The following is a 26,752-nucleotide window of genomic DNA, read 5'->3' on the forward strand; positions in this document are numbered from 1 at the left end:
TCAACCTTGAGCCTGGTGAGATTTGAACTGCTGAACTGCAGCTAGCAGTCAGCTGAAGTAGCCTGCAGTACTGCACTCTAACCACTGCGCCACCTCGGCACTTGGTGATTTGACACCAATGGGCTGTCCAGGGGGAAGGTACCATCCTATGCAGGGGTGAAATCTACGTATCTTCCCTACTGGTTCAGAAGTGAGCGTGCCAAGCCCGAGCAGTTGCTCCACTTGTGCGCGCGTGCCATCATCAGGTCCTATTTTTGACCCTCTGCGCATGCGCAAAGCCTTCTCAGAAGGTCAAAAACGGGTTACTTCCTGGTTAAAACCAGGAAATAACGACATCCGGGTGGGTGGGCGGAGCCTCGTGCTGCCACCTCTACCAGTTCATCAAACCATGCCGTTGCTACCAGTTCGTGCAAACCGGACAGAACCGGCAGAATTTCACCACTGATCTTATGTTCTCTGATGGTGCTGTAGTTAGGTTGGTTGGGTTTTGTTTTGTTTTTTTTGCAGATGTTTCATTACCTAACTAGGTAACATCATCAGTGCTATCATCTAGTCGGGTAATGAAACTTCAGCAAGAAAACAGCCAAGCTCAGGGAGTCCCAAGGACCCCACTCTCTACTAGCCCTGATGAGGTTACCTAGTTGGGTAATGAAACTTCTGCAAGAAAAGAGCCAAGCTCAGGGAGCACCAAGGTCTCCACAACTGGAGTGTTGTCTTTCCAGTGGCTCCTCTAAGAGACCCTAACACTGACGATGTTCCCTAGATGGGTCATAAAACTTCAGCATGAAAACAGCTAAGCTCAGAGAGCACCAATGACCCCCACAGTTCAACCCTCAACTTACAAATATTCACTTCAACTGGTATTTTCAGAAGAATCGGATGAACTAGAACAGTGGCCCCCTAATCTTTTGGGCGCCAGGGACCGGTTCCGTGGAGAGGGGAGGTGTTTCCAGGGACCAGCTAGGGCCTGGTTTCACGTGCTGCCTACATCCTGCGGATGGGGCTTGCCTTGTTTGCGGGGCCCGGTTTGTAGCATGCTGTGGCCCGGTAACAGTCCATAGATTGGGAGTTGGGGACCCCTGAGCTAGAAGCTCTGGAAAAGCTGGATAGGGGAAAGGAGAGAGACAACCTGACTAGATTTAATCCAGAGATCAGAATGCCTTAGAACCGTGATGGCGAACCTATGGCGTGCGTGCCGGAGGTGGCATGCAGAGCCCTCTCTGTGGGCACATGCGCCATTGCCAGCCGCTCTTCTGGTTTCCGGTGCGCACATGCTAAAAATGGCTCAAAAAACAGCCTGAAAACAGCCTGAAAAATGGCCTGAAACGGCCCATAAAACGGCCTGAAAATGGCCCGAAAAACAGTCTAAAAACAGCCTGAAAAATGGCCTGAAACGGCCCATAAAATGGCCTGAAAATGGCCCAAAACACAGCCTAAAAACAGCCTGAAAACAGCCTGAAAAATGGCCTGAAATGGCCCATAAAACGGCCTGAAAATGGCCCAAAAAACAGCCTAAAAACAGCCTGAAAACAGCCTGAAAAATGGCCTGAAATGGCCCATAAAACGGCCTGAAAATGGCCCAAAAAACAGCCTAAAAACAGCCTGAAAACAGCCTGAAAAATGGCCTGAAACAGCCCATAAAACGGCCTGAAAATGGCCCGAAAAACAGCCTAAAAACAGCCTGAAAACAGCCTGAAAAATGGCCTGAAACGGCCCATAAAACGGCCTGAAAATGGCCCAAAAAACAGCCAACAAACAGGCATGCATGCGCTGTCCGGATGGTCTTTGGGTTTCTGGTGCACACATGCTAAAAATGGCCCAAAAAACAGCCTGAAAACACCCCCAAAAACGGCTCAAAAATGGCCTGAAAAACAGCCAAAAAACAGGCATTTACCCCCCAGCCAGCTGATCTTCGGGTTTCCGGTGCTCCAGTGCGAGTGAAGACCAGCTGGTTGGCGCGCATGCATGTGCTGGAAACTTGAAGAGCAGCTGACCAGCATACACATCTGCACTGGCAAACTGGCCTTCGGGTTTCTGGCACTCCGGTGTGTGCACATACATGCAACCGGTTTGGGCACTCGGTGCCGAAAAGGTTCACCATCACTGCCCTAGAATTCTCGCCCACAATATTCAGTTTCTTTCTCCCCCTCTGCGGATTTTCACACCAGCATCACACAACATACACGAACTCCATTTTCCTTTGGCAAGTATTTGCTTTCCAAAGCACCTTTGCGGGGAGAAGATTGTTTTTCTCATTTTCAGCGCAAAATGTCTCCTCTGAAATGGTACGGCAACTGTCGCTGAGAGAAGAGGAGGAGCCCCAAGTAAATATTTACTCGCAGCTAATATTGGAACTCAAATGCTGAGTACGTTCGTACAAATCATGCTAACTCAGGTTTATTTTACATCCCAGTTTCCTGGGCTAAGCCACAAATGGGATGATTTCGCATGCGCTACTTGGGTGGAACCATTGCTGGGCCACTGCGATGCTTGGGTTCCCACCGGAAGCTATGGCACCATCAGGGATGAATAACGGAATAACAGAGTTGGAAGCAAGGGGTGAAATCCAGCAGGTTCTAACAGATTCTGGAGAACCGGTAGCAAAAATTTTGAGTTGTTCGGAGAACCAGCAAATACCACCTTTGGCTGGCCCCAGAGTGGGGTGGGAATGGAGATTTTGCAATATCCTTCCCCTGGAGTGGGGCGGGAATGGAGATTTTGCAGTATCCTTCCTCTGCCGTGCCCACCAAGCCACACCCACAGAACCGGTAGGGAAAAAGTTTGGATTTCACCCCTGGTTGGAAGGGACCTTGGAGGTCTTCTAGTCCAACCCCCTACTTAGGCAGAAACCCTATACCACTTCAGAAAAATGATTATCCAACCTCTTCTTAAAAATGGGCAGTTAACAGATCATAATTCCACATCACCTTTGTGTTGCCTTTTTGGACCGTGGATGACAGACCCCAAACAAACAAACAAACAAACTATGGAGATTCTCTCCCACCTCCCTCTCTCTTTCTCCCCCCTCCCTCCCCCCTCTCTCTTTTTGATTGGGAGGGTGTGTGAAACAGGTGGGGCCCCTCCGCCGAGCTGCCAATCACCTTTATGAAGAAAATGGCCTTTGATGGCATCCGTTTCCCCAGGTCCCATGCTATATGCTTAATGTAATAAAACTCCAGCGAGTATGATTTAGAATAACATTTACTGAACAGGCCAATGTCATTTTGATGTGTCTCTCTCTGCTTTGCTCGCCGGTTATTAAACTCTATTGATTCTCTGGGACTGTCTGATGTTTATAAATGTCAAACTGCCTGCCATATGTTGAACTTCGGGAGTCGGCAAACTTTTTCGGTTACGAGGGAGAAAAAGGGGCTGGGAGAGATGGGGCAGTTGGAGAGAGAGAGAGAGAGAGAGAGAGAGAGAGAGAGAAAGGGGGGGGGTTGAGCTTCTACTCCTCCAGCATCCCAGAATGCTCAGTGTCATTCTGGAGGGTGTGTGTGTGTGTGTGTGACCCCCCCACACTCTAGGACAGTGTTTCTAGCTTGGGAATTCTGGGAGTTGAAGTCCTCCCGTCTTTAAGGGGCTGAGGGTGAGGGAACATAGCTCTACAATCCTGAAGTAGGTCAACTCGTTTTCTGCCCCTTGGGGATCGCTGAGGAAAAATAAGGAAGGGTTTTAAACAAAATAAATAAATAAGCAAGGTTTTCTTAACAATCCTCTAGGACTTTCCCTAGAATATATATATTTTTTAATTCCGTCAGCAAAATTTGGCTTTTCCCTCATCGTATACCGTAGCTCTCTTCCCCTTCTGCACAGATGGGGTTTGTCGGAGCTGCGTGAAGGTCACAACGCACAATCTGGACCCTGGATGTGGAGAGACCGAGGGCTATTTCTTCTGCATATTAGAACATAGAATCATAGACTTTTGAAGGACTTCCGGTTCAAGGCAGGAGATCCTACACCATTCCATACAAACGACTGTCCAATCTCTTCTCGAAAACCTCAACGATGGACAAGCCATTTAGGGAATAACAGAAGTGACCTTCCGGCCTCGCCTTGAAGTATCCTTGAAGTCCTACTGGAGGAAGAGGTCTCCTCTTTCACCACCCCTCTCCCCAGCTCTGACTTCGCTAGATCTCCCTTTCAGCTCGGTCCTTACGTTGGGCCCCGACTCAAACTTCCTTCTGTTTTCTTTCTGCGTTCTTGCAACAGCTTGTAGCAAAAGTAACCAGACACTTCTGTTGTCCAGCTCCATCCTCTGAATACCAATTGACCAGTGGCTTGTTACGGACAGGACAGCCAGCTGCCAACACACACACGCACACACAAAAGCATTTCATTGCAGACGTGGCTGCTGCTACAGTGCCCACAAAACCCTTCTCTTCTCCCCCTTCAGATCTTTGAGAGAGGGCAATTGAGACATCTTTCTGGAAAGCCCTTTGGTCATTCAAAGGGTCAGCTCAGGAGTGTCAAACTCAAGGCCCGGAGCCAGGATCTGGCCTGCAGGGTGCTTAGATCTGGCCCATGGCGCTGCCCTGGAAAACAGCAAAGGACCGGCTCGCGGTGCCTCTACCAGCAAAAACGGAGCATGGGAGGGCAGCATGGCATTCTGTTTTCACTGGCGGAGGCTGCAGCCAAAAACGGGACCAGGGGGACATGCACAGCCCACCCAAGCTCTGTTTTCATGGGCAGAGGGCTGCAAGAGGCTGTTGCAGCCAAAAATGAGATCGGGAGCCAGTTTTCACTGGCAGAGTGCTTGGGCCAGTATAGTGGGCCCAACATGAGTGACGTCAAGCTAGCCACGCCCATCCTGGCCACACACACCCTGCCCCCCCACCCCCCGAGGTCAAACACAAGGAATTTGTCTTTGGTGCATATGCTCTCAGTGTACATAAAAGAAAAGATACGTTCGTCAAGAATCATAAGGTACAACACTTAATGATTACAATTATTATAATCTTCTCTTATTTTGCACCGATTACCAATCTGGAGGCCGGTTGGTTGATCTAAGAAGGCAAGAATTTGATGGCCAGTTCCATGTTAAAACTCAATGGTCTTCAGCCCCCGTCAGGCACTATTCTGAATATACAGCCACAATGGCTCAACACTATGTGTGAATTCAACAAACAGGGAGAGTAGATGCCAATTTGGTTTGTGTTATTAATGCACAAAAGGGATTTTTACACTACTCAGCTCTCACGGCCGCTTACAAACTGTACACCACTACTTATAGGATGGAACATCTAAAAGAATAAAGTTGGCTTCCTAAGACAACCATCAGTTTACAATAAATAGTCAATATATTTCTTAGGAATGTGAATAGGCATGTGGTATTGTATCAATGATGTCATGTTGCTGGCAGAAAACTTGAAGGATTTGCAAAAAAAAAACCAAAAACCCCAAAAACCATTAGACTTCCTGATGCGGTAAAGTTACAGATCTGAACATTAATCTATCAAAGACTGACAGAGTTGTGTTTGATGAGGATAATGGAGTGAGTAATCGCAACTTATCCATAAATGATGAAAAATTAGGAAAATTTTATACCACGAGGGAATGTTTACTAAGATGGGGAAATGGGTGCAAACTCTGGAAGACGGGCCAACGTTGGTCAAAAGTCATGGATAACATGTGGCCAATGTCAACTTGCAAAGCTTTCAAGTTGCCATGAGCAGGAGGGAGGGAGAACTGATGGAGCTGATTGATTTCCCTAACTGAAACTACATTCCACAGATGCTTTCTTACCGCAATCAGTAGGGAGAGTGTTAGGCTTCACAGTGAGCCAAACTGGTTAACTGAAGAATGTGATTTATGACATGGCCAGGGAGGAGGGGAAAGACAGGGTCATAGGGGAACGTAAATCTACGTGGGATTAGTTCTAACTGCATCCGAATATTGCCGAAATGGTGCTCCTAATAAATGACTGTATTTCTTTTGAAATTTGGCTCATGGCTCATGAATAAATTAGGGGCATCTTTCGGAAACTTTCTTGGGGGTTCTCCCCCCCTTTTCTTCCCTTTCTCATCCAAGAAGCTTCTTCAGTTCTGATCGAATGGCCATCAGCAGAAGGATTCATTCAGTCAGAACTGAAGGAGCTTCTTGGATGAGAAGCGAAACGTCTTCAAGGAACAAAGGAAGTCCAGTTGCCTCTTGAAAAAAAAGCAGCTTTGAGATGAAAGAGGAAATCAGGAGGAAGGAATCAACTGGGTTGGGTGGAGTTGAAACAATAATTAAAGGTAGAGTTGATGAAATAATTAAGGAACGAAAGGCCATATACGAAGCAACGCATGGATGGGATGGAAGCCAAGATGTTTCGTAAAGAGGAAAAAAAAGAAATGAGAGAGACAGACAGACAGAAAGACATACAGAGACAGAGAGACAGAGACAGAAAGGGAGAGAGACAGAGACACACACAGAGAGAGACAGAGAGAATGAGAGAGACAGAGAGAAATACAAAGACAGAGAGACAGACAGACAGAAAGACAGAGACACACACAGAAAGAAAGAGAGAGACAGAGAGAGAAAGAGAGAGTGAGAGACAGAAAGACAGAAACACACACAGAGAGAAATACAGAGACAGAGAGACAGAGAGAGAGAGAGAGACAGACAGACAGACAGACAGACAGAAAAACAGACACACACACACAGAGAATGAGAGATACAGAGAGACATACAGAGACAGAGATGGAGACAGAAAAAGGGAGAGACAGACAGACACACAGACAGAGAGAATGAGAGAGACAGAGAAATACAGAGACAGAGACAGAAAGACAGAGACACACACAGAGAGAAATATAGAGACAGAGAGACCGAAAGAGAGAGAGACAGACAGACAGACAGAAAAACAGACACAGACACACACACAGAGAATGAGAGATACAGAGAGACATATAGAGACAGAGACGGAGAGAGAGAAAGAGAGAGTAGAGTAGAGTAGAGTAGAATAGAATAGAATAGAATAGAATAGAATAGAATAGAATAGAATAGAATAGAATAGAATAGAATAGAATATTCGGCATCCGATTTAATTGTGCATCTCCTTTTCTTTTTCTTCTCTCATTCCTTCGGCTATTTACGTCTTCCCCCCTTTCTGCATTTTGCAGAATGCTCCTTATCCCAGCAGGAACCCTCCGAAGCACTGGTCCTAGAGATGGGGTGGCCTGTCTGGCTGCAAGATCGCATGCCCAAGGTGCCACCCCTGGCCGGAATCCTGGGGGTGGAGGAGCCGTTCTTGGAAGGTTTCTGGTCCCAAAGATTGCTTTTTCCACTGCAGAGCTGGACACCGCATCTCTGAGTCATAGCTCTGTGCCATTCTTCTTTCCATCCAAATCCAAACAAGGGTGCCTTTTTCTTTCTTTCTTTCTTTCTTTCTTTCTTTCTTTCTTTCTTTCGTTCTTTCTTTCTTTCTTTCTTTCTTTCTTTCTTTCTTTCTTTTTCTTTTTCTTTTTTTTGGCAAGTCTGGTGCCTGCCGTTTATTTGCCCCCCCACCCCCACCCTCAAATCGTTGCTCAGTTAGCAGCAGCCAGATTATTTGTCATGCAGAAATTGCTTGTTTTTCTTTACAGGAGGAAAAAAAAAAGAGGGGCCCCCTGTGCGAACCACCTGATCTGCTTCGGCTTTGCTTCGGCTTAAGAAGAGGCAAGTAATGTGGCCGCACAATGTTTTCGAAAGCGACCAGATTCCCGTTCACTTAGCCTCTGAAGCCAAATGATGCAAACCACCTCTTTTTCCTTCTTTCCTTTCCTTCTTTCCTTTCCTTTCCTTTCCTTTCCTTCTATCTTTCCTTCTTTCCTTTCCTTTCCTTTCCTTTCCTTCTATCTTTCCTTCTTTCCTTTCCTTTCCTTTCCTTTCCTTTCCTTTCCTTTCCTTCTATCTTTCCTTCTTTCCTTTCCTTTCCTTCCTCCTATCTTTCCTTTCCTTTCCCTTCCCTTCCTCCTATCTTTCCTTTCCTCCTTTCCTTTCCTTTCCTTTCCTTTCCTTTCCTTTCCTTTCCTTCCCTTCCCTTCCCTTCCCTTCCCTTCCCTTCCCTTCCCTTCCCTTCCTCCTATATTTCCTTCCCTTCCCTTCCCTTCCCTTCCCTTCCCTTCCCTTCCCTTCCCTTCCCTTCCCTTCCCTTCCCCTTCCCCTTCCCCTCCCTTCCCTTCCTCCTATCTTTCCTTTCCTTTCCTTTCCTTTCCTTTCCTTCCCTTCCTTCTAACTTTCCTTTCCTTTCCCTTCCCTTCCTCCTATCTTTCCTTCTTTCCTTTCCTTTCCTTTCCTTTCCTTTCCTTTCCTTTCCTTTCCTTTCCTTTCCTTTCCTTTCCTTTCCTTTCCTTTCCTTTCCTTTCCTTTCCTTTCCTTCCTTTCCTTTCCCTTCCTTCCATCTTTCCTCTCCTCTCCTTTCCATCTCTCTTTCTTTTCCTCTCTCTTTTCTCTCTCTCCCTTCCTCCCATTGTGAAGCCAAGATTGCCATGCTTCTCTATTCACGAAGAACAACAACCACCACAACAAGAAACACAGGCCAGCATTGGCTAGCTTCTGGAAGGGAAGAAAAATACCCATAAGACTAGGTTGCTGTAGAGCAGAAAATGTATTTTTCGCTCCAGCACAAGGAAGAGAATCCTGGAGAAAAAACAACAACCCCCGAAACCCCAGGATGAATCCTTGGCCATCGAGCTTAATGCCTGATGATGCCAACGCCCATTCAGAAACAAGCAGTTGTCTAGACATCGTCTTTCCATCCTTCCCTGATGCTCCATTGTTCATCTTTTCCCCTTCTCTGTCGTTTATATTACGGTCCTGCCTTCTGACCAGAAGAAACCGCATCTATGTTTCTCCCCACCCTCTTGCTTAGATCAAAATCTGGAGGCGAACCAGAGGGCATTCCAAAATAAATCAATGAAACTCAGTGCAACTATCTACTTGACACTGTTTGGTTTTTTTTTGTCTGTTAGAAATAGAGTTTATCACTACGGGGAAGTCCTCGGGTTACGACCACCATGGAGCCCAACATTTCTGCTGATAAGTGAGCCATTTGTGAAGTGAGTTTTGCCCCATTTTACAACCTCTCTTGCCACAGCTGCTAAGTGAATCGCTGCTTTCCCCCTTGATTTTTGCTTCTCAGGAGGTCTGTAAATGGGACCAAGTCACCCTCGGACACCATAACCGTCATAAAATAATAGGAATCAGTTGCCAAGGTCGGTGGTCATGTGACCATGGGGATGCTGCAACAGTCATAAGTGTGAAAAACGGTCTTAAGTCACTTCTTTTGGTACTGTTGCAACTTTGAACCAGTGGTAGGTTTCTCTACTGGTTCGACCCGGTTCGGGAAAACTGGTAGCGGAGGCGGCGGGAGACTCCGCCCACCTACCCACCCACCCGGATGTCATCATGGACGGTCTGCGTATGCACAGAAGTTTCTGCGCATGCACAGAAGCGCCGCGCGCTCACAGTTCCGAACCGCTAGCGAAGGTAAGTGAAACCCACTACTGCGTTGAATGGTTACTAAATGAACTGTTAAGGACTACAAGAGTTCACTGAGCTGGCCATTCAAAAGTTTTCAGTCTACAAGGCTCGAAATATCTTCCCAAAGTTTCACGAGCTCTGATTTTACGGATCTCCAGCCAACGTGGACAAAGGTTAAGGATGCTGGAAGCTTCAGCTCAGCAGATACAGTTGGGCCAGAGGTTTTCACGCGGTGGTTGGACCCCCAGTTTGTGGGGAGCCACATCTGGCTTTGTTGTGAAGCCTACAACAGAACCAGAGCATCTTCTTACTCCCGTTTCCCCAGCAGATGGCATTCAGAGGCATTCTGCAGATAGCACGTTGCCATTAAATCTAAGCGGCAAGGGATTAATTGCATCTCCTCCATCAATTTGTCTAATTCCCTTTTTAAAGCCATTCTGGTTGACGATCATCTCCATATTCCGAAGCAGTAAAAAGCAGAGGCTTGCCTTAACCAGGTCAGTTACAAACCCGGTGATGACATTTGCATCACCTATTAAACCTAGATGGTTTTTAAACAACGGTCAATTCGCATCTTGAGGTGTAGTTAAAATTGAGCCTATTTGTTTCATGCGTGGTACAATTGGGCAAATGTGTTAATCCTGTTGGGCGAAGAACAACTAGAGATTTCTCCTTGTTTATGGTCTTTTCCCGCCTACATCACACATATCAGAATGTAAGAAGCATTGTTGTGTACCCCTCTACTCCACACTTGTCCATAGGTAAAGGTAAAGGTTCCCCTCGCACATACGTGCTAGTCGTTCCTGACTCTAGGGGGCGGTGCTCATCTCCGTTTCAAAGCCGAAGAGCCAGTGCTGTCCAAAGACGTCTTTGTGGTCATGTGGCTGGCATGACTCAATGCCAAAGGCGCACGGAACGCTGTTCCCTTCCCACCAAAGGTGGTCCCTATTTTTCTACTTGCATTTTTTACCTGCTTTTGAACTGCTAGGTTGGCAGAAGCTGGGACAAGGAACGGGAGTTCACCCCGTTACGCGGCACTAGGGATCCGAACCGCTGAACTGCCGACCTTTTGATTGACAAGCTCAGCGTCTTAGCCACTGAGCCACTATGTCCCTTACACTTATCCACCCCTCTCCCTAAATGAATTGTACCATTTTAGGAGGGCATTTCCAAAAACAAATGTACAACAGTGAGTTCTAAGTAGGCTTACAAATTGGGCACCCATTGTTTTCTACCCCGGCTAAAGAAGAGAAGAGAAAGACACATCAAAACGAGGTTAACTTTTCTGAAGACCTGGAGATCAATGGCCGATAAATTAGCCCTCGATGGAGTGGTGTTTATGGTGCCAAAATCCTACTACTTCCTGTGCCAACATTCAAGACACCAAGATGCCAGGATCCCAGGACAGGTTGGGAGATATTTTCCACCACCAATATGAAGTTGATGGGTATTTAACCTACATGGATGATGTTTCTTATTCTGACTTGGTTTGACTTCTAAACAAATGATCCAGCCTGTCTCTCATCAGTTGGTCACAGATAAGGAAGACCCACTCCAGAAAGAACCATTTTTGGCTACCATTCTTTTTTTTTTTATTGCAAAAGTTTTACAATTACATTTTCACCCCTTTCCCCCCCCCCAACCCACCCCAAACCTCCCTTCTTGACTACCTACAGACTCCTCACATCCTGGACATAAATTGTTTCAACTTCTACCTTAAAAACGACGCTATAGGGCACTGCACACCAGAACAACTAGACACAAGAACAGTTTTTTCCTGAATGCCATCACTCTGCTTAACAACTAATTCCCACAACACTGTCAAATAATTTACTAAGAATGTATTACTATTATTCTTCTCTTCCTTACTAGTATCTATCGCTTCCCACTTATTACTATAACCATGTTGCTTGTATCTTTCAATTTATATTGGTTTTATTTGTTTCCTAGTACGATTTGATAGCTTATTAGTAACCATGACTATCATTAAGAGTTACATCTTTTTATTCTTGATGAATGCATTTTATTCTCCTTATGTACACTGAGAGCATATGCACCAAGGACAAATTCCTTGTGTGTCCAATCATACTTGGCCAAAAAAGAATTCCTATTCTATTCCATTCCATTCCATTCCATTTCTCTCATTCTATTCTATTCTATTCTATTCTATTCTATTCTATTCTATTCTATTCTATTCTATTCTATTCTATTCTATTCTATTCTATTCTATTCCATTCCACTCCATTCCATTCCATTCCATTCCATTCCATTTCTCTCATTCTATTCTATTCTATTCTATTCTATTCTATTCTATTCTATTCTATTCTATTCTATTCTATTCTATTCTATTCCATTCCATTCCATTCCATTCCATTCCATTCCATTCCATTCTTTGAAAAGCATTCACAGATTACAAGCAATGCAGAATGGATAACTACAAGAAGAACAGAAGACCCAAAGAGCAACATCAGAAGAACATCTAACAGGGACCTCTTGTCTTTTGAAGCCTAAATCCTTCCCCAGTGTGAAAATGTGAGAAGCCCTATTTTATTTTAGTCCGTCCCTCCGTCCCTCCGCCCGTTTTCTCAATAGAAGATCCCATTTCCCTCTTTTTTTAAATTTTAGTGTGGTCTCCGTTCTGATACCATCAGTCATATCAACATCGGCTTTTGGCAACCAGCATTTCAGCCACAAATAGCTGCAAACAAGATGAGACTCAAAGAGCAAGTAGCAAATCTCTGATTAGCACAGCAGAGAGGAGAATCTTGAGTTCCTAAGCGACGGATGTCTTTATGGCACGATTTTAATTGGGACAAGGAACGGGCTGTTCCACGGGCCCGTTTACTAGAGAGATCCTATGTTTTCATTGTGATCTGTATCTCCGGGATATTTTTACAATCCCTTCTCAGGAGGGAGGGAAAGACATCTCCTATTCATAATTCTTCTCGCTGCTGGAGTATTGAATGTCGGGCGAGGGGGAAAGGAGCCCAGCCACGAGAGCATCAGAAAAAGACCAAGCCTTGTTATTGAATAACCCTGCGTGCCATTCAAAATATACTAGCCAAATTAATTCTCTATGGATAAGCGCTGAAGGGTTGCTACTGGAGATATTATTCAAATCCCCCCCCCTTTTTTAAAGAGATGACTAAACTTGTTTTCAGCATTTTAAGATACTATTGAATCTTTAGGGAAACTGTGGTCATATTGAACAGATCGACCGGTTGTTGTTGACCCTGCAAATATTCCAAAGAATCTATAACAGGTTGAAAAGATGACCTACCTGTTCGACAGGTCATCAGTAAAACATCTGGACCGTTTGCATTTTAACCACAGGAATACAATAATCTGTCAGGAAGGCTGAGGATTGGGTGAAAGTTTGTTGCTGGAATTGGGCAGGTCTAGTTTAATGAAAAGAAGGACTAGGGTTGACATGATAGCAGTGTTCCGATATCTCAGGGGCTGCCCCAAAGAAGAGGGAGTCAAGCTATTCTCCAAAGCACCTGAAGGCAGGACAAGAAGCAATGGATGGAAACTAACCAAGGAGAGAAGCAACTTAGAATTAAGGAGGAATTCCCTGACAGTTAGAACAATTAATCAGTGGAACAACCTGCCTCCAGAGGTTGTGAATGCTCCAACACTGGAAGTTTTAAAGAAGATGTTGGATAACCATTTGTCTGAAGTGGTGTAGGATTGCAGAGGGTTGGATTAGAAGACCCCCAAGGTCTCTTCCAAATCTGTTATTCTATTTAGCAAATGTTTTCCTGAAAAGCCACAAAAAGCCTATTTGAATCAGGAGAAATGATAGCTTATCCTTCGCCATGGATGTCTACGGTAGAGTAGATGGATATCTCCACTCCATCCATTGCCAAGATGTTTGGCTGGCATCTTAACATGTCAAGTTGGGGCTGCCATTGGCAAGCATGACTATTCACACCTAGCCATGGATGAAGAAGAATGGTGGTAGTGGTAGCCATCAAAGGGACAAGACTATGCCGCGAGCTGAGAGCTCTAATTAGGCATTGAATAAGGACCAAGGAAGAAGGGAACCCAATTGCCAGACTCTTACTACCCAACCAAGCGAGCAAAAGCAAAATTCTCGCGGAGCCTTCTTTAACAAGATTTGTTGAAAGGATAAACCCAAAGGTGCTTTTTCAGGAGGCATCTGGACTTTGTTTTTTTCTTTGAAGACATTTCGCTTCTCATCCAAGAAGCTTCTTCAGCTCTGACAGGATGGTGGGGAATGGAAGGATTTATATTCCTTGCAGAAAGCTGGTCATTTGCACGGTCCTACTCTTCCTACCCAACTAAGCAAGCAAAAGCAAAATTCTCGCAATGCCCTTCTTTAACAAGATTTGTTGAAAGGATAAAGTTACAGAATTTTTCAGCAGCTGCCTTACTTTCGCTTTAGACTCTCCCTGGTTTTCACTTTTTTTTTCTGTTTTCCCAACAGCCCTTGTAAACAGGTGAGCTGATTGCTCTTTTCCCAGGTAACTGATCAACGTAGAGGTGATGTTTTTTTCCAACCACCTCTCTACCCGTCCTCAGAGGAAATAAAATACCCCCCCCACCGTCCGTCCATCCGTTGAAGATTAAGGTATTAAAAATGAAAGTTGCTTATACCGAAGAAGAAGGAGGAAAAGCAGGGATGAATCCAATCTTAATGGCTCCTATTCTGAACAGCTCTTTCTCAAAGCAGAGAGAATTTGTACGTGACATTCAACACAATCCAAAATATCTCCTTCCCTTCCTTTCAGCACCAGAATTGCAGAGCTCTAGATATTTGAGTTTGCGAAACAAGCACAGCCACCTCCAACCATATGCTAAAGGAAAAATAGGACATAGCAACTCATCCCCCTCTCTCTCACTCTCTCTCCTATCTATCTCTAGCTATCTAATCCAGCTATCTAGCTATCTGTATCTTCCTATCTGTCTGTCTGTCTGTCTGTCTCTCTCTATCTTTACCTCTCTCTCTCTCTTTACCTCTCCATCCATCCAATCTTTCTCAATCTATCCATTATCAACCTCTCTCTCTATCTTTACCTCTCTCTCTCTCCATCCATCCATCCATCATCTCTTTCTCAGTCTATCCATTATCTATCTATCTATCTATCTATCTATCTATCTATCTATCTATCATCTATCATCTATCTCTCTATCTCTATCCACCCACTCACCCACCCACCCATCCATCCATCCATCCATCCATCCATCCATCCATCCATCCTATCAATCATCTATATCTACTACTAAAACTCTCCTGTTCCTGTTTGTAACCTTCACTTGGACAAAATGGTGCATCATAGAACAATCACTTTTGAATCAACTGATTTAAAATGGGCTACCTTAAAGAATCTCCCCAAAATCTGGGACCAGCTGTGGGATTGAAATTTGGCAAAGTTATGGCTGCTTCAGCACCACCGCGCTGCCATGGACAGCCATGGTTATTTGATTGTCATTTCCAATGCTCCCTCCCAGCTTCCTATAACGAAAGTCAATGGGAAAGCTGGCAGGAAGTCAGAAGTGATTCTCACTCTGTTGTTTTTTTTGGGGGGCCTGGAAATATCTCTGAAAGGATGACCTAACAGCTAATAAGATTTAAAAGGAGCAGTGGTGGCACAGTAGTTAGAATGCAACATTGCAGGGTAACTCTGCCCACAGCCTGGAGTTCGATCCTTCCTTCCTTCCTTCCTTCCTTCCTTCCTTCCTTCCTTCCTTCCTTCCTTCCTTCCTTCCTTCCTTCCTTCCCAGTGGTTAGAATGCAGTATTCAATAACAGTCTGGAGTTCCTTCCTTCCTTCCTTCCTTCCTCCCCTTCCCCTTCCCCTTCCTTCCTTCCCTCCCAGTGGTTAGAATGCAGTATTCAATAACAGTCTGGACTTCCTTCCTTCCTTCCTTCCTTCCTTCCTTCCTTCCTTCCTTCCTTCCTTCCTTCCTTCCTTCCTTCCTTCCTTCTTTCCTTCCTTCCCTTCCAGTGGTTAGAATGCAGCATTCAACAACAGTCTGGAGTTCAATTCTGACCGGCTCAAGGTTGGCTCAGCCTTCCATCCTTCTGAGATTGGTAAAATGAAGACCCAGATGGTTGGGGGCAAGAGGCTGACTCTGTAAACCGCTTAGAGAGGGCTGTAAAGCACTGTGAAGCGGGATATAAGTGCTATTGCTTTTGAAATGTAACATAAGGTCTTTTTCAGCCAAGCTCAACTTTGAGTGACTGCCTCTACGCGTCTATGTTTTCTGAGCAATCCTGCAGAAATTGTTGTGCATTTCAGGCTATTTTTTTTTTTCCAATCTAATTGTGGCATTTCCTGGTGATCTCCCATCTCATTAGAGCCAGCTTCCCCCACCCCCTCCAATCAGCCAAAATTGGTTAGATTGCTTTTTAGAGTTAAGGCAAAGAACACGATGACCTCTTCGCACTTCCTTTCAAACGGCAGATGTAAAATATACAATGGTTGGTAACGAGACTCTCGAAAAGGCCTCTGACATCTTCAGTTATAAGAGTCTTGTGCTGCTTTTTTCTTTCTTTCTCTCCCCCCCACCAACTATATGGATTTTTAAGATGGGCATTAATACTAAGTAAAACAAAGAAAAGCTCTCTTCACTTGCAAACATGCAGAGCAGGGATTTCTTTGCTGTTCTTTCCAGGGCTATTATGATATGTGCTTAACAAGGGCATTACTGTAATGGATAACTAATCTACATTAAATAATTTTCATTGCCAGAGACGCAATCTGCAAGATCTGAAGTTCATGGTGTTTTTTTTTTTTCCAACCCAGGTATTCATTTGGCTTGGGCAATATTGTCCAGGGGCACTAAAGATCAGATCCACATGTGTAAGTCCAATTAAACGGATTTATTTCTATGGATAGGAATCTTCTCAATTGATGGTTAAAACCTGCTAAACGTTAGACAAGGGTCAACAGAATTCAAGGGGAGGTTGGGTTTAATCACTTGTGACTATGTCGAGATTCTAGGCTGATCCCTCTTTTCACTCCGCTCCCCCCAGATTCTGCTACTCCTTCCCCTACAAAGCATCAGGAAACATTTCTATCTCTGTATTGATAAACAGAATGAATTGTACTGTGTACCAAATGAGGTATGAAGATACATACCTCCCCTTTCCGGGGAGCAGGAGGTCCTTTTCTAATCAGCAGTTCCTTCCAACCAATATTTGAATTCCACCATCTTGTCAGTTATAACACATGCATTATGTTGTACTGTGTACATACATCAGTTTAGTTAAAGACATGGTGGCTAAAATAAAGCTACGTTTACCTTGTATGCAAAACCTGGTAAGTTTTAAGCTTGATTAGGGTGGGGTTTGGCGGGTTATGGTGGTGTGTCTTCCATTTGGTGGAAACTAAGCCCGTTTTCTTCATTTATTATTCAATGTACTCTCTCGACCCCATATAATGAGCTAATTTGGTAACTCAGTTAAGCATCTGGTGCATGTACAACAAGTGAAAATGAGAACTCAAGAATTTCTTCCCTGAAACAATAAATGTCCTTAACAACAATGTGGAGGAATAGCAAGAGAGAGAGAGAGAGAGAGAGAGAGAGAGAGAGAGAGAGAGAGATGAATTCTGACTGTTAGTTCTCAGCTCTTGAAAGCATGAGCAAGAAATTTACTGCTGCTGTTGTTATTATTATTATTATTAGTATTAGTATTAGTATTATCTCTTATTCATTAAACATGAAACTCAGTCATTAAACATGAAACAAATTATTATTATTATTATTATTATTATTATTATTATTATTATTATTATTATTATTATTCCTATAACTGAATATGGACAAGACTCATCCTATAGTTGAAAGCTGTGCCCATCCAACTCCCATCCTCTAGAAGCTGGCAAATTGAGATTTGTGGGAATCATAGTCCTTCTAAGATTGGAGAAGAAGACTCTATTGACTTGACTTGTTGTTCTTTGTCCACATCCATCATCTGAGAGTGACAGATGGTGTTATCTAGTGTATTAAGCCATGGACTGATTCAACCACAACTGACTTGGTTCAACCACAACTGACCTGCGAATTTCAAACCGTGATTGTTCTACATGATGGCTTAATATGTGTGGTATGAACCAAGCAAAGATTTTGGCCTGACCAATGTTTGTGTTCTGCCTGATACATATATGTACGGTGCACCTTCTGAGATCAGAATGTCAACACTAGGCAAGTTGTCCTCAAGGGTGCATTTCACATACACAGCTTCAACCTGGGCATTGATCAGGTCTTTGCTGCAGGAAATTTCATAGTTTGAATGACTGGAATCTAGATCACTTAGTAGATTACTACTTATATCTATGAAGTTTAACAGACTTTAAAAGCACTGCCTTGAGAGAACTTCAGCATTTATGCAACTCTACTGTTGATATCCACCGCCTCTTCTGGAGACCACTGTCCCATCACAAGATGCTGACTAAACCCAGTTTCCTGCACTCCAACTTAGCTCACCTCCATGCACTCTCTTTCTGCTCATATGCCAGGCTCTACAACCAGTAGTAAAATCCACCTCTTCTTGACACACGTCATCTATCAATCTTCCTCTTTTGAGTCCAGTGCCCAAATCTGGATACAACAATCTTAGGTGGAATTTGACCAAACTAGAAGAAGCACTACCACTCTCGGTTCTGCTCCCTTTTTCCTCATCTCTGCTTCACACTGCTGACTCATACTTAGCTTGCAGTCGACCAAAGCCCCAAAGTTCTTCTCAGATGCAATGCCAGCAATTTGGAATCCCCCATCTTGAATGTCTGCATCTGAGCTGGCCTGCCAAAATGCAAAACCCACCTGTTCTTTCGTCCTGATGGAATTAGACTAGAAGAGCAATGGCTGCTGGCAGACCAGATATTTCTTCATCCTGTTTTACAGGAAGTCGAGACATTACCTTCTATTAGTAACCTCGCCCCTTTCCCCACAATTTATTCTACCGCTATGTTTTTTTTTCCTGGAGAATATATCTGTTAAGAGTTTGTTGCAGAAATCAAATCCAGAAAGCACACACAGGTAACTGATTCAGTAGGATTCATTAACTTCTCTTTATATACATAATAACACATAAAATACCAACAGCAGATTCTTCCAACGTGGTAGAGAGTTACAGGCAAAAAACAGACAGAGGAGAGAAGAGTTTCAGTTTCAATTCAGCAGACAGATTTGACTAGTTTGCAGCTTTTGCACAGACTCAAGAGCTGAGCCACCCCCAGCCTCCAAACTGTTTCAGTTTCCAAACCGTCCCCATTGGCTGACCTGTTACCACGTCTATCCAAACAGTCCCCATTGGCTGAGCTATTCCAGTCTATGAATATTCATACTCTGACAATATCCATGACAAGGACATGATGGACTTGGTCTTTTCATCGTTGGTCCTTCAAATTCTAGCCCTATGTATCGCTTATCTAGAAGATCCAAATGTGATGGACCCAATGTCTCATCTCCAGATGTTCCTCTGCAAACACCTGGCTCGTCTAGGCAGTCTCATCTTGGAGACCTCATGAGTTGTGACGGGAGAGACTGAGCAGATGAGGAGACCTTGGCCAAGGTCCTTTCCCTTTCCCTTTCCGAAGCCATTTTTCTTTGACATCTCCAGAGCCAAGGGAAAGCTTAGGGACACCAATAAAAACTGGATAGGCTAATTCCATATTTTATTCGCTCCAGCCTTCCCTTTGTGAGGAGGCTGTGCAGTCCCATTGTCTCTGGCAATTTAAGTCACATGGTTTGCTATGTACAAAAGGCTGTTATTTCCATACCTCTCAAGGCTAAACGTTTGTGAGGGCCCTGTGTGCTGTATGGGTTTACTTTGCACATAAAAGAGAAAAGAATGTCCACACGAACCAAAGAAAGAAAATATACGAACAGCTATCTATAAAGGAGAACATCTGTAGCTCACCGTTGAAATGAGAGGTTCTTGGTTGGTTGAACCAAGCTCAGAGAACACCAAGGAACCCCCTCAAAAACAGTGATTCCCTACACATTTATTAAACTAAATGACACCTCAAGTAGCTTCTTTGACCCACCCATTCCTGAATCTCGCACCTCTCTAAAGACCACCCCAAACTCTTCTTTCTTAGCTGACCTACCTGATCAGAACGTCTCTCTCTACCTGGGAATGGGATTTCTAATCTTCCAACAATCTATGGCAGTAATTAGAAGAGAGCAAGTGTCATGTAGGAGCCGCTGTACTCAAAATTGGCTCACGAGAAGAGTGCCCGCGCGCAAGAGAGAGAGCAGTGATGTCTAGGACAGATCGACCTAAAATTTGACGCGAGGATCAGTTAAAAAAAGAAAAAAAAAAGAGAGCTATTGTTTGTGAAACGTGATGCCAATTTTATATCAAAGCTTCACAAGGTTACGGACAAAGTAATGTCATTGTTTATGAGGAATAGCTTATACAGTGCATTGCTTTTCTGGCCAATATTTGGACAAATGAAACACGAGTCGTTTTCAGATCGATAGAGTAGTTATAGGGACCGCCAATACAAATGACGGCTGGAATATCTCGTGTTGTTTTTTATAAGCACATAAATCACGAACCGGATGGACTCCAAGCACATTCATCGAATCAATACGCCCGAACGAAACTTACAGGCAGTCCTTGACTTACAACCGTTCATTTAGTGACGGTTCGAAGTTGCTGGGAAAAGTGATCTATGACCCCTTTTTCGCATTACAGTATCCCCAGGGTCACGTGATCACAATTCAGATGCTTGGCAACCAACTCACACTTACGACGGTTGCAGCGTCCTGGGGTCAGGACCTTCTGACGAGCAAAACCAAGGAGGAAGCCAGACTCACTTAACAACCATGTGACTCACTTAACAACGCAGCAAGAAAGGTTCTAAAATGGGGCAAAGCTAATAAATGTCTTGTTTGGCAACAGACATTTTGGCGTCCGCTGTGGTCGCAAGTCGAGGACTACCTGTATTTATATTCATAGCCGAGTTCACACAAGACCCAAATTCCTAAACCTGGTCTCTCTCTTCATAGGACATGAGGTACCCAGATGAATAAATCATATTATAGCCCAGTACAAAGATCCTTTTTCACACCACCCACCAAGATTGGTACCAAAGACTCTGAAGTACCATCTACCCAACCTTATGTTAGCCAAGTTTAGCATTTTGGACAACCTCAACGGACACGGACACGAAGGCGTGGACCTCAGGGGCGACTGCAAAAATTAAGGGAGGTTCTAAACGAAACGGGAAGCAAATTTAAATCTTCCCGGTCTTTTCATTATCATTAATTTTGTGGGGGTGATGATGGCGGGTATCAGGTTGGATCCACCATGGATGGACGTTAAGATGGTGAGAGAGAAGGAGTGACTTGGGGGTTGAAACAGGAGACACGGAAGGAAGGAAGAATTCCATCGTGGGAAATTAATTCCTCCCCTTACTCTTCCTTGCTATCACTCGGCCCCAAAGTTGTCCCTGCCCCCAAACCTTCTTCTTCTGATCCTACCCTACTGCTATGGATCAGATGCACGGGAGGGATTTCCTGTTCTGGAGCACCCACTTCCTGCCTGGCGTTTCCCTTCCATCCTCAGTCACATCTCCCTCCCAGCTCCCATCTCTTTCCTCCCCCGTGGAACTGGCTGGCAGGGGGTGGGGCTGGCAGATGCCAGCTGATGAGGAGAAGGAAGGAGGTGTTCAGAGTGGTCCAGGGAAGCTGAGTGGCAGCTCTGGTTCAACCATATCAACTCCCAGGGCCTCCATTTTAACTCAGGGGGGGGGATAGACCTGGCCTCAGCCACACCCACCCAGGAGGGGGCTTGTCCCCTTGTGCCAGTCCTGGCAAGCCAAGCCCAAGGACCCTTCTTGCTCACTTCACCACATGCCCTCCCCCCCTCCCCGAGCTGCTGCCACTGTCCACACCTGACCGATCTCCACCTCTGTGCAAAAAAATACTCAGTGGCAAATCCAGCACGCATTCAAAACATCTATCCCTTCTCATGCTGGAGACAGACAAACTGACAGACAGACCCAGGGAGACATGTGGCCCACAATACAGCCAGACGACCAACCTCTCCTTCCTCCCTCCCTCATAGCATCCTCTTATCCCTGCGTCTGAAGAAAATCTCCTCCCCCCCTCTTAAAAACCAGCCAATTTGCTCTGATGGGTCGGGTCCCAACCTTTCTCCCTTGCATTTCGTGGGATCCTCCCCTCCCTCCCCTCCCCCATGAGAGGGTGGTTCTTGCCCCAATTGGACAAGGTTCTCTCCAGAGGGGCTGTGCCACCTGGCAGATCTCCTCCTGATGCCAGGCGGAGGGCAGGCGGCTCCAATAGCAAGAGAGGAGAGCGATGGGGAAGGAAGGAAGGAAGGAAAGAAGGAAGGAAGGAAGGAAGGAAAGGAGGGAGGGAGGGAGGGAGGGAAAGAAGGAAGGAGGGAAAGGAGGGAGGGAGGGAGAGAGAGAAGGAAGGAAGAAAGAAAAAGAAGAAAAGGAAAGAAGGTCGGATTGGGTTGGGTTGGGTTGCGTTGGGTTGGGTTGGGTTGGGTTGGGTTGGGTTGGCTCGCCTTCCGATTCCAGACAAAGGCCACAACAGAGACAGACAAAGGCAGAGAGAAGGAGGAAGGCACAAAAAGCCTCAGCCTACCTCGACACAGAGGAAGTTGGAGCCGGCGGGCATCCAAACAAGGGGGACCCGGCTGGGAGGGGGGACCACGAGCTGGGGCAGCTGCATGGTCCCGAGCTCCTTCGGCTGCCACCGCTGCTTTTCGGAGTCAGCGAGCGGAGACGGAGGCACATAGGCGCCCACACACTCGCTCACTTTCTCTCTCCCTCTCTCTCTCTCTCTCTCTCGCACACACGCGCGCAGAGACACAGACACACGCGCGCCCGCTCGCTCGCTCGCACACGCTTGCACACGCTCGCACACAGACGAGCACACAGCCCGAGACACAGTGGGCTGGCTGTGCTGCTGAATGCATCACAGTGTCAGCTCCTGGCAGGGGTGGGGGGAAGGGGGGGGGAGTGGGCGTGGGGAAGAGCGCACCCGGCTTGGCCCAGCCCCGAGCAGCAGCTGGCTCCGTTGGAGGAAAGAAAGCCCCCCCCTCTCTCATTCCCTCTCTCGCATTCCCTCTTTCATTTTCTCTCTCTCTCTCTTATTCTCTCTTTCTTTCTCTCTTATTCGCTCTCTTCTCTCTCATACCCTCTCTTTTTCTCCCTCTCGTTCTCTTTCTTTCTTGTCACTTTCCCTTTCTCATTTCCTCTCTTTCTTTCTCTTTCATTCTCTCTCTCTCATATTCTCTCTCTCTCTTATTCTCTATTTCTTTCTCTCTTATTTGCTCTCTCTTTTTCTCTTATTCTCTCTCATACCCTCTCTTTTTCTCCCTCTCATTCTTTCTTTCTTTCTTCTCACTTTCCCTTTCTCATTTCCTCCCTTTCTTTCTCTTACATTCTCTCTCTCATGTTCTCTCTTTCTTTCTTATTCTTTCTCTCTCTAATGCTCTCTCTCCCTTTCTCCCTTTCACTCTTATTCTCTTTTTCTCCCTCTCATTCTCTTTCTTTCTTCTCACTTTCCCTTTCACATTTCCTCTCTTTCTTTTTCATTCTCTCTCATTCTCTCTCTCTCACTCATTCTCTCTTTCTTTCTCTCTTGTTCTCTTTCTCATACTCACTCCTGCTTTTTCTCACTCTCATTCTCTTTCTACCTTCCTCTCATTTTCCCTCTCTCTCATTTCCTCTCTCTCCCTTTCTCTCTTGTTTTCTCTCTCTCATACTCACTCTTTCTCCTTTTCTCCCTCTCATTCTCTCTTTCTTTCTTCCTCTTTCTCTCACTCCTTCCCCCTCTCTTTCTCCTCTTCTCTTTCTTTCACTCACTCTCTGTTTCTCCAACTTTTTCTCTCTTATTTTCTCTCTCCCTCTCTCCTTCTTCCTTCCTCCCTCCCTTTCCTTCCCTTTCTCTCTCCATCCCTGGTTTCTACACGATCTCCCTGAGTCACAACCAACTTTCTAGCTAGACCTAAACCTACCAGAGATGGCTCAGTCTAGATTAGAAGGACCAAGACCCACAATTTAGTTCCTATACCTAATCTTAAAATCTATTCCCCTCTCCCAATTCTGGTTCCAGGAAATGCCCATTTGGGAAAGAGGAGATGAGCTGGGCAGATGTTACGCCTGCCTATATTTGAGGCTACCAAATGGAGATGACCATTTGGTCCTCTTTCGGGATTCTGGAGTTGGCCGAAGGGGAGGAAGAGGGTCTGGGAATTGAGACCAGATCAGAAAGATTGAAAAATGAGGGGGCATCCAAAGGGGCAGAAGTTCAGACACAAGATTCCTGTGGGCCTCAATCTTTTTCCTGATTTTTGTGTTCCTTTGCATCTTATTAAGAGGGCCATGAAAATATCTACAGACCCCTCACATCCTGGACCTAAATTGTTTCAACTTCTACCCTCAAAACGATGTTATATAGAGCATTGCACACCAGAACAACTAGACACAAGGACAGTTTTTTCCTGAATGCCATCACTCTGCTTAACAACTAATTCCCACAACACTGTCAAATAATTTACTTAGACTGTATTACTATTATTCTTCTCTTCCTTACTATACTTCTCTTCCCATTTATGACTATGACCAGGTTGCTTATATCTTTCAATTTATATTGTTTTTGTTTCCTAGTACAATTTGATAGCTTATCACTAAGTGTTGTATCTTTTTATTCTTGATGAATGTATTTTATTCTCTTTATGTACACTGAAGACAAATTCCTTGTGTGTCCAATCACACTTGGCCAATAAAGGATTCTATTCTATTCTATTCTATTCTATTCTATTCTATTCTATTCTATTCTATTCTATTCTATTCTATTCTATTCTATTCTATTCTAATTCTAATTCTATTCTTCATTACAATATCTATTCTATTCTATTCTATTCTATTCTATTCTATTCTAATTCTAATTCTATTCTTCATTACAATATCTATTCTATTCTATTCTATTCTATTCTATTCTATTCTATTCTATTCTATTCTATTCTATTCTAATTCTAATTCTATTCTTCATTACAATATCTATTCTATTCTATTCTATTCTATTCTATTCTATTCTATTCTATTCTATTCTATTCTATTCTATTCTATTCTATTCTATTCTATTCTATTCTATTCTATTCTTCATTACAATATCCTATCCTATCCTATCCTATCCTATCCTATCCTGTCCTGTCCTGTCCTGTCCTGTCCTGTCCTGTCCTGTCCTGTCCTGTCCTGTCCTATTCTTTTGAACTGTGTCCTGGCCAAAGAGACCTCATTTAACCACACACCCTATGCCACCCACATGCACAAAAAAACGAGCTCAACAAAACACGTCTCAGGAACGCAGCTCTGAAGACTTGAAACCAACGTTGTTGCATGTCTTAGGCAAAGCTCATCATTCTTTTTCCCAAGAGATCCAGATGTTTCTCACCCCCCCTCTTTACATTCCTCATGTTTCCATCACTTCTTTTGCATAATTTTTCTTCCTTCTTAAAAATCCATTAAAGTTGAATCAACACACACACTCACACAGAGTTACTTTTGACAGACAGGAATTCATACCTGAAAACCTTGGTGGCAAATTTAGAATTTCAACTGTTTTATTTTTCTACACTCCAGAACCATTTCCTTTCCTCTAGAGGCCACTTTATCTAAAGAGGGGAGGGAAAAAAAAAGTCTATTTGCTATTTGATTTTAAATGCAGGCATCTGTTCATAATGTCGTTTGCCCAGCCATGAACTGGTGCGAATATAATGCTTTTAACCTTGGCTGTAGGTCTCTGGCATTGCTTCATGCAGGAATCACAGCCTTCATTATAGCTGAGTTTCATCTTAACACTAACCCCAGTCCTTATTTTGATTTGCAACCCAGATGGGAAATCACTTTCAACTCCAAAAGTGTTCCCGGTGAAAATATAGGTAGTCCTCAACGTATGACCACAACGGAGCCCCAAATTTATGTTGTTAAGTGAGAAACTTGTTTGTGAGTTTTCCCCCATTTTTAAGAGTTTTCTCGCCATGCATTGTTGAGTGCATCACTGCGGTTCTTATATTAGTAACACGGTTGTTCGGCGAATCGGGTTTCCCCGTTCACTTTGCTGTCAGAAGGTCGCAAAAGGGAATCACATCACTGATGGTATTCAGCAGGTTCAAGCAAACTGGTAGCAGAGGCTGCGGGTGGCTCCGCCCACCCGCCCGGACATAATCACGTCCCATTTATCCACGTTTTTGATGCTCTGAGCATGCGCGGAAGGCCTTGCACATGCACAGAGGTGGCACGCGCACTCACATTTGCGAACCGGTAGCAAAGGTAAGTGAATACCACCCCTGGATCACATGATTCAGGGGAAAACTGCAACTGTCATAAATGTGAGTCAGTTTTCAAGTGTCCAAATGCAAATCACGTGACCATGGGGGAATGCAACAACGGACATAAGTGTGAAAAATGGTCATTTCAGTGCCATCCTAAGTTCGGACGGTCACTAAATGAACACCTGTAAATCAAGGACTACCTGTAATGGAAAGGCTCTTCAGCTGAAGAAGCTCCTTGGATGAGAAGAGAAACGTCTTCGAAGAAAAACCAGAAGGTCCAGTTGCCACTTGAAAAAAAGCACCTTTGGGACAACCATGGCCTGGATAATTGAGAATGGACATAGACAACCATCCTAGAGCCATCTTCATCTACCGGAAGGAGTTGGACTTAGGCCATTCTTAGGCCAACATTACCTCTACCTGGCCTCCATCCACAGTTATTGAAATGGGAATCTGAAGTCAAGGGAATTTGTTAGTCACCAAGTTCTCTCTGGAGAGATGTGCATCTGAGAAATTGTTGTTAGTTGCGAAGTCATGTCTGACCCATTGCGACCCCATGGACAACGTTCCTCCAGGCCTTCCTGTCCTCTACCATCCTCTGGAGTCCATTTAAGCTCACGCTGACTGCTTCAGTGACTCCATCCAGCCACCTCGTTCTCTGTCGTCCCCTTCTTCTTTTGCCCTCCATCGTTCCCAGCATTAGGCTCTTCTCCAGTGAGTCCTTCCTTCTCATTAGGCGGCCAAAGTATTTGAGTTTCATCTTCAGGATCTGGCCTTCTAAAGAGCAGTCAGGGTTGATCTCCTCTAGGACTGACCAGTTTGATTGCCTTGTAGTCCAAGGGACTCGCAGGAGTTTTCTCCAGCACCAGAGTTCAAAGGCCTCAATTCTTTGGTGCTCAGCCTTCCTTATGGTCCAACTTTTACAGCCATACATTGCAACTGGGAAAACCATAGTCAAGGGAATTTTAACCCTCCCCCCAAATAAAATCAACGAAGCAACCAAATCAAGATCTTG

At 44.7% G+C, this 26,752-nt stretch overlaps 1 protein-coding gene across 1 annotated transcript in view; it reads right to left on the minus strand.

Annotated features, from left to right (window-relative positions):
* Positions 1–26,752, minus strand: part of CELF6 (CUGBP Elav-like family member 6) — a 108,665-nt gene that overhangs the window by 52,472 nt on the left and 29,441 nt on the right. Inside the window, exon 3 of the mRNA XM_070953774.1 lies at positions 9,391–9,424. Coding sequence (XP_070809875.1) covers positions 9,391–9,424 — 34 coding nt within the window. The remainder of the gene's footprint in view (positions 1–9,390; positions 9,425–26,752) is intronic.

This window comes from Pituophis catenifer, unplaced genomic scaffold (genome assembly GCF_029215685.1).
Source record: "Pituophis catenifer annectens isolate HBS135680 unplaced genomic scaffold, rPitCat1.0.hap2 SCAF_14, whole genome shotgun sequence".
Lineage (NCBI taxonomy): Eukaryota > Metazoa > Chordata > Lepidosauria > Squamata > Colubridae > Pituophis > Pituophis catenifer.